This window comes from Nannobrachium achirus (genome assembly GCF_963921795.1).
Source record: "Nannobrachium achirus genome assembly, chromosome: 11".
Classification (NCBI taxonomy): domain Eukaryota; kingdom Metazoa; phylum Chordata; class Actinopteri; order Myctophiformes; family Myctophidae; genus Nannobrachium; species Nannobrachium achirus.
Window position 1 is genome coordinate 2,332,561 of NC_137820.1, and position 8,957 is coordinate 2,341,517.

General features: G+C 44.9%; 1 protein-coding gene across 1 annotated transcript in view; it reads right to left on the reverse strand.

Moving 5' to 3' along the window:
• Window positions 1-2,756, reverse strand: part of kcnc1b (potassium voltage-gated channel, Shaw-related subfamily, member 1b) — a gene marked incomplete at both ends in the record, with an annotated part of 44,033 nt that extends 41,277 nt beyond the window's left edge. Inside the window, 2 exons of the mRNA XM_080736233.1 lie at window positions 638-887; window positions 2,374-2,756. Coding sequence (XP_080592359.1) covers window positions 638-887; window positions 2,374-2,756 — 633 coding nt within the window. The remainder of the gene's footprint in view (window positions 1-637; window positions 888-2,373) is intronic.
• Between the last annotated feature and the right edge of the window lie 6,201 nt (window positions 2,757-8,957).

Sequence of the window (8,957 nt, forward strand, 5' to 3'; positions counted from 1 at the left end):
ACCACAGAAAGCTTAGGCCAGGGTTCCCCAATAGGCGGCCCGCGGGCCATTTGCGGCCCGCGAGGGGCTACTGTCTAGCCCCCACCAACCCCAGTAATAATGGTGGTATAAGAGCAGCAACAACACTAGTTTATCGTCGTTGTCGGGTGGAAACTCGTATTTCCAAATGAGCATGTTCTTTCGCAAAGTAAAGTCCTGCTTCATCGTACAAGGCCGTCGCACAAAAGTAGTGAAAACAGCAGATCTACAAGCACACAACGCCTCGCACCCGCGAGGCGTTGTGTGCTTGTGGATCAGCTGTTTTCACTAGTTTAAATATTTTTTATAAATGATAAATGCAAAACGAATGGTTTTGGACATAAAAGATTTTCACCCGACAACGACGATATCTGAACTGGAGTAGTGGGAACGCCACCGTCGCCCCCTGCAATGTTGTGGCCCTCGGCTTGGTACCCTAGACATAATTCGGCCCTTGCGGAAAACTAATTGGGGAACCATGGCTATAGTGTGCATGGGGGGTCCCCCTTGGCATTCAGTACTCACCCGTGCATACTTGGAGGATAACAGGATAAAGACCACATAAAGCGTAGTCTATAGTGTGCATGGGGGGTCCCCCTGCACTCAGTACTCTACTCACCCGTGCATACTTGGAGGAGTAGGGGTCCTCGAACAGCGCCCACATGCGTTTCTGCCAGCGGCTCCAGTGGGATCCGTAGCGGCGGGCATCGGGCCCGTCGTGTTTGGGCAGCGTGCGGGTCAGCTCGTCCACGTCGTCGCCCGTCTCCGTGGCGTTGGGGTCCCCCCCCGCCCCCGCCTCGTGAGCCGCGTCGGCCGCCGCCTCCACGGCCGCGTCGCCCGTCAGGTCCAACAGCCCGCCGCCGCCGAAGCTGTTATATGATGAAAACATGAAGAAGAATGGTGTCATTCTTAAGTGCTGTATTTGAGCTGAATTGTGCCGTAAATTTCATAATTTACTCTGGTATCGTTTTTAGATAGTGTTCTACAAGCAAGTACTGCTGCTCTACACCGCCCTCTGTAGGGCACTACTTTGTACTGCTGCTAAATCTGCTAATTCATAACCATATCAATATATACATATATAGGCTATATGATTTCAACTGCACAAATTAGAAGCACAACCAGCACCAAAGAAAGAGACCCCTTTCTTTTGATTTGGAGCCAACAAATTGGGAGTGCAAGGCTCAGCAAACTTAATGCGACTGTCAAGTTACTATGAAAAGCTCCACCGTCCGTCCATCCGTCTTTGCACACACACTCCTTGGCTGCCAAACCACAACCTCCGCCTCTGATTTCTCGGCCTGGCGGTGCTGCCTGTAGGTCATCCAGTAGGAGGTATATTATCCTACCTGTCCAGTAGGATGTATAATAACCTACCTGTCCAGGGCCTCCTCAGCTTCTCGGTGATGTCGGTAGGTCATCCAGTAGGAGGTATATTAGCCTACCTGTCCAGTAGGATGTATAATAAGTAACCTACCTGTCCAGGGCCTCCTCAGCTTCTCGGTGCTGGTGGTAGGTCATCCAGTAGAAGGTATATTAACCTACCTGTCCAGTAGGAGGTATATTATCCTACCTGTCCAGTAGGAGGTATATTATCCTACCTGTCCAGTAGGAGGTATATTATCCTACCTGTCCAGGGCTTCCTCAGCTTCTCTGTGCTGTTGGTAGGTCATCCAGTAGGAGGTATAGTCTACCTGTCCAGAGGGTAGGTGGTAGGAGGTCTAACCTACAGTAGGAGGTATATTATCCTACCTGTCCAGGGCTTCCTCAGCTTCTCTGTGCTGTTGGTAGGTCATCCAGTAGGAGGTATAGTCTACCTGTCCAGAGGGTAGGTGGTAGGAGGTCTAACCTACAGTAGGAGGTATATTATCCTACCTGTCCAGGGCTTCCTCAGCTTCTCTGTGCTGTTGGTAGGTCATCCAGTAGGAGGTATAGTCTACCTGTCCAGAGGGTAGGTGGTAGGAGGTCTAACCTACAGTAGGAAGTATAATATCCTACCTGTCCAGTAGGAGGTATAATATCCTACCTGTCCAGAGCCTCCTCTGCCTCTCGGTGCTGTCGGTAGGTCATCCAGTAGGAGGTATAATATCCTACCTGTCCAGTAGGAGGTATAATATCCTACCTGTCCAGAGGGTAGGAGGTAGGAGGTATAATATCCCACCTGTCCAGAGGGTAGGAGGTACCTACAGTAGGAGGTATAATATCCTACCTGTCCAGTAGGAGGTATAATAGCCTACCTGTCCAGTAGGAGGTATAATATCCTACCTGTCCAGAGGGTAGGAGGTAGGAGGTATAATATCCCACCTGTCCAGAGGGTAGGAGGTATAACCTACAGTAGGAGGTATAATATCCTACCTGTCCAGAGCCTCCTCAGCTTCTCGGTGCTGTCGGTAGGTCATCCAGCAGCAGGGTTCTACGTCCGTCTCGTCGATGCCCCAGAAGGCCAGCTCCTCCTCGTACAGCGGTCCACACACGTCGGCGGGGCAGTGCAGCTTCCCCGTGCGGTAGTAGTTGAGGATGTGGGCGAAGACGCCCGGGTGGCGGTCGAAGAAGAACTCCTTGGCCTCGGCGTCCCAGTCGAAGTGCTCGCGGGCATCGGCCTCCGCCAGCCAGGAGAGCCGCGTGCCGGGCAGCGTGCGCAGCGTGCCGCGGTACGTCTGGTGCTTGATGCCGCCCACGTTGATCACCACGCGCTCTTTAACGTCCTCCGGGGGTTGTTGTTGGCCCATCAGGCCCATGGTGGTGCCGGGGGTACGATGGTTATCGTACGATAACGTGACCCTCTGTAGTACGATGTACGATCAATGGTTCCCAGAATAATGCCCAAATGTACGATAAGTTCGCCATATCACAAAAATGAATCCAGTGTTGCCAGACGTATGATAATTATCGTATCTGTACGATAATTTGACCCTCGTCTGTACGATGTACGATCAATAATTCCCCAAACAATGCCCAAATGTATGATCATTTCGCCATATCACAAAAATAGAGCATGTATTTTACTAAATTCTGTGGCTTGGGCTGCTTGGTATCGGGTTAATTGGCTTCTCAAAACAAAGCCAGGAAATCAGTCAATCTGACCCTGGATCAGATCTGTACTGGGAGGCATTAAGAACACAGCAGTTTCACACCTGGTTGTTCTCCGTGTGGGAGCCATGCTGGCCCCTATAGGAGCCACCATCAGATGGAGAAACGTTGAATTAATATCCTGGAGGCTCGGAATGATCGTATTTGAAAGAAAAAACTATCGTACACAGCCCCAAAAGAAGAGAATAAGTAATTTCACAAAAAAGAAGAATTCAAGTATTTAGTGTAAGAAACAGCCTTGTTTGAGACTCCTATAATGTGACAAAAACACATCACATATTCTGCTGCCTCCTCATGCTCCTTACCCCCCATGGAGAAGCAGGGGTCTGGCTGGTGGTGGAGGTCTCCATCTCCTTCTCCATCATCTTGACGACGGTCGGACGGTCACTCCACCAGAGGACCCGCCACACACATGCGTTTTGTTTTTTCTCTCTAGTCTAGAGGCGACAGAGACAAGATGAAAACCACAGATCTCCAGGGAGAAAACAAAGGAAGAAAATGGAATCAACCGGTAGGTTTGTATTGTATTGTCAGCCGCTCCGGTGGAGAGAAGCATCCATTCTATTCTAAACACCTGTTATGGAGCCGCGAGGCTACAGATGATGATGAGGATGATGATGATGATGGCAGCCTGTTCTGTTTCTACCAGCCTCCTCCTCGCTTCAAGGACAAGAAGAATCCGAAAATCCACCCAAAAACAACCAACATGAAGAATATGGGCGTCGCGCTCACATCACCACAACATCCTCGGTAAAAACAAGACCAAGACAAAATAATCCAGCAGGTTTTTGGTTCTAAAAACGGAACAAAAGTGGAGCTTAAAAATCCTTAATTCCTTCCTTCTTTTCCTTCCTTATTGCGCGCACATCAGATGATTGTTTTTCCGATGCGATCCGAGCTCCACGCAAACAGCGACACACCCTCTAGTAGCACCTGGTGGTTGGTTGTTGGGTGGTTGAAGACAGCGGGAGGACGGCTGCAGCCTGGCCGGGGAGCGGCAGCTCCTGAGCGGATCACATGAGCTGCGTGTGAGCCTCGCTCCGCCGGTTCTGACTTTCACATGCATCAAGGTGACTGCGGTGGTGCTGAAAGGGACAGCTCCTCCGCTCGATGCGAGCACACACACATGCACGCACGCACACACACAATACTCACGCACACACACAGCACTCAGGCATGCACGCACATACACACAGTGTATCACACTGTGTGTGTGTGTCACACACACACACGTGAAACGCACGCACGCACGCACACTGTCTGTCTGTCTGTCTGTCTGTCTGTCTGTCTGTCTGTCTGTCTGTCTGTCTGTCTGTCTGTCTGTCTATTATTCTATCGGTTCCTTCGTATTATTCTAAATCTTCTCTTCACTCCACACACACTAACAGACAGATCAACAGACAGACAGGGTGACGGATGTTTCTAGGAGCAGCTGTTGTGTGTCTGATGGGGAGGGGCGGGGGGGGGGGGGGGAGCACTTTGTTTTCATTCATCTATTAGTGTTCAAATCGGTTGGGAAAAAAAGGACAGTGTCTCCTCTCCTCTCCTCTCCTCCTCTCCTCTCCTCTCCTCTCCTCCCCTCCCCTCCCCTCCCCTCCCCTCCTCTCCTCTCCTCTCCTATCAACACGTATCCGTCAATGTCAACGCCACGACGCACGTCTATAGGAAATGGGGGGGGGGGCAGCAATCAAAAAGGACTTCCTCACAATTTATATTAAATAGTGTGTTTTAGGGGGGGAGGGGGGGGGGGTCTCTGAAGCCCCGCCTCCTTGTTCAAACAGAAGCCGTTCAAGTTCAACTGGTTTCATTTCATCCCAGCTTGGACCCACGTGGTTTATTCATGTTTAATTACTCTGTTTGATAGCATTTATTTATTAGCATCATGACAGACCCCGCCCACACGGAGCATGATGGCCGCACCACCAAGTGCATCTCAATATTCAAATACATTTTGATCTTCTTTAATTATGTCTTCTGGGTGAGTAGAGCATGTTTTATATTAGTTTAATTACTCCTCCTTTATATCAACACTATCATAATTATGATTATCATATAGTGGATTTTAGATTTGTGTTTTTAGATATTGGAACTTTTAGATATAGGTAAATGCAGTTTTAGATTTGAAGTTTTATATTGCAATCTTTTTTTTAAACATCTGTGATCATGCTGGAAATTGAAAAAAATAAATATATATACGGTATGTGTGTGTGTGTGTGTGTGTGTGTGTGTGTGTGTGTGTGTGTGCGTGTGCGTGTGCGTGTGCGTGTGTGTGTGTGTGTGTTTTTATATATGTGTGATTTTATCAACTCGATAGAGTTCTTCGATAGGCTTGATCCAAGGCCATTTAAATCCCTATATAACACAGCCTTTTTTTTTATGTCTTTTGTATATAAATTAGTGTGTGTGTGTGTGTGTGTGTGTGTGTGTGTGTGTGTGTGTGTGTGTGTGTGTGTGTGTGTGTGTGTGTGTGTGTGTGTGTGTGTGTGTGGGCCACAACCTCACTTCATGTTCCAACAGACCCCGCCCTCTTTGATTGATGTGTTTCTAGGCCTATCGTTGACCAGACATGCTTTGGTACTGTAGCCTGTAGCCAGTGGTGGAGAAAAGTACTCACATGTATTACTTATAAGTAAAAGTATCAACACTGCAATGTAGAAATACTCTGTTACAAGTAGATGTCCAGAATTCAACACTGACTTGAGTAAAAGTTCAAAGGCATCAAAATGTACTTAAAGTACTAAAAGTAAAAGTACATCATGTTTGAAAATACCAGATCTACAAGCTCACAACGTGTTGTGATGCTTGTAGATCAGCTATTTTCAAATAGCCACAGTATAAAATAGGGCTAAAGTGGTTAATGTATGTTTTATAATATTATAATTTATATCTATAAAGTAACTAGTTGTAACTAAAGTTCTCAAATAAATGTAATGGAGTAAAAGTACAATATTTGAATGCCAGATGTAGTGGAGTAGAAGTAAAAGTATTGGAAATTGATAATAATCAAGTAAAGTACAAATATCTCAAAAGTGTACTTAAAGGGATATTCCCCTTTCAAAAAATGTTATCGTCTAATCAGGCTTTTATGAACACCCTGAACAGTTTTTAATTTGCTTCATTCAGTATTCAGATATTTGATGTAAATGTTACCAGGCCCTCCAGGCCCAGGGCCTCTCCCCATACACACCCATTGTAACTTCAAACTTCATTTTAACCATGATAGATTCATCAAAAACACCCATTATTATTTCTGGTGACTCATAATACCATCCTAATATGTGAGCAGGCCGTGTTTCAATAACTTTTTTCATTTATTTTCAATAAAATATTATTGTATTTAAATGTTTTCCATTTTCCCAAAGAATTATTAAAAATAAAAGAAAAAAGTTATTGAAAAAACACGTCCTGCTCACATATTAGGAGGGTATTATGAGTCACCAGAAAAAATAATGGGTGTTTTTAATGAATCTATCATGGTTAAAATGAAGTTTGAAGTTACAATGGGTGTGTATGTGGAGAAGCCCTGGAGGAGCAGAGCCAGATAACATTTACATCAAATATCTAAATATTGAATGAAGCAAATTAAAAACTGTTCAGGGTTTCATAAAAGCCTGATTAGATGATAAAATGACCAAATGTTTTTTTGAAAGTGGAATATCCCTTTAGTACAGTACTTAGGTAAATGTACTTAGTTACTTTACACCACTGCCTATAGCCTATTATGGTCTGTAATGAGCTGTAATGTGATTGTCTGTTTACTCTGTGAGAGATGGACTGGCAGTCATTAGCTGGGTTCTCTTCATAGAGCTACGCTTAACATTTGATATAATAACAGTGATTGATTAGCATCAGTCATATTCATTCATTTATGAATTTGGTTCCATTTGTACACTCTCAGAGTTACAGAGCTGTAAGGGTCCATTTGGTTCCATTTGTACACTCTCAGAGTCACAGAGCTGTAAAGGTCCATTTGGTTCCATTTGTACACTCTCAGAGTCACAGAGCTGCAAGGGTCCATTTGGTTCCATTTGTACACTCTCAGAGTTACAGAGCTGTAAGGGTCCATTTGGTTCCATTTGTACACTCTCAGAGTTACAGAGCTGTAAGGGTCCATTTGGTTCCATTTGTACACTCTCAGAGTTACAGAGCTGTAAGGGTCCATTTGGTTCCATTTGTACACTCTCAGAGTTACAGAGCTGTAAGGGTCCATTTGGTTCCATTTGTACACTCTCAGAGTTACAGAGCTGTAAGGGTCCATTTGGTTCCATTTGTACACTCAGAGTTACAGAGCTGTAAGGGTCCGTTTGGTTCCATTTGTACACTCAGAGTTACAGACCTGTAAGGGTCCGTTTGGTTCCATTTGTACACTCTCAGAGTTACAGAGCTGTAAGGGTCCGTTTGGTTCCATTTGTACACTCAGAGTTACAGACCTGTAAGGGTCCGTTTGGTTCCATTTGTACACTCTCAGAGTTACAGACCTGTAAGGGTCCGTTTGGTTCCATTTGTACACTCTCAGAGTTACAGAGCTGTAAGGGTCCATTTGGTTCCATTTGTAGCTACACTCTCTTCACAGCAGGTGGGTTTGGTTTGGTGAATATGCCTCAGTCTACCAGTGGAGGGCGCTGTTGCTTAACGGAACATTCCTACTCATTTAATGAGGTTGTTTAAATGTCAATCATGATCCTGCTGAAATGAAGACCAGATTCACTCTTTGGTTTGATCCAACCATAGAGTTATGTAACATATCTACTGTAGGGATATGATATAAAAGCTTTTACACAGGTTAACTTTATTCATTTTTTATATATTATTTATTTTGTTATTGATGATATCTTCTGCATAGTAGCCTGCTGTGTTCTGTCCGTCTGTCTTTCAATGTTATATGACATGCATAAAGTGGTTCCTGTGTAAATAAGCCTAGGATCTCCTTTTAGTTGACCTTGTACCAGTGAACTGTACTGTCAAGAAAGTGTATCTTTTCCTATTGCAAACTTCTAACAAATTCATCAATCAATCAATCAATCAATCAATCAATCAATCAATCAATCAATCATTCAATCAATCAATCAATCAATGTGTTAGTCTAAAATATTATAGCAGGGGTCTTCAACGTTTTCAGGCCAAGGACTCCTTTAGTTGCGAGAGAGATGAAGCAGGGACCCCCACAACCTGTTCATAGATTCCATATAGTTTCATAGCACAATCATCAGTGTATTTTGGATTCATGTCAATTTGTGTTTTCAGATATTTAACCACTTGAACCGTCAACACTTAATAAACTTGACCTTTCATTTTGCTCTTTTTCCCCTCCATACCAAATCTCTTTGCCAAAAAATAGCCGATACAGAGCTTGTAGATCTGCTATTTCTGGCTAAAATTCTCAGAATATGGACACTAGAGTTCAAGTGTTTGATATATAAAAAAAAGGGGGGGAAAAGGTTCCATCACTTAGTTAGAGGACCCCCTGTAGTAACTCTGAGGACCCCCTAGGGGTCCCGGACCCCCTTGTTGAAGACCCCTGAGTTATAGCACCAAAATGTCTATTAAGAAAAAGCAGAAAGTAGCTGAACACAAGCATCTGCTAACAATTATAATCCTCCACATGCGGACTACCCTCCCCGCTCAGACCACACCCATAGCTGGTGGTGGAAAGTAACTAAGTACATTTACTTAAGTACTGTAGGGTGCATGTGGGCAGTTCATTTCAGTCACTCCTGCATGGGAGGAGTTTCTTCCTCCAGAGGCTGGAACAGCGTAAACATCTGCCCAGTTCTGTGAATGAAAGCTCAGCTCGTCAGTCTGTCTGCACATCAGCGTTACTTCTGTTAGTCTCCAGACCTCATCTCATC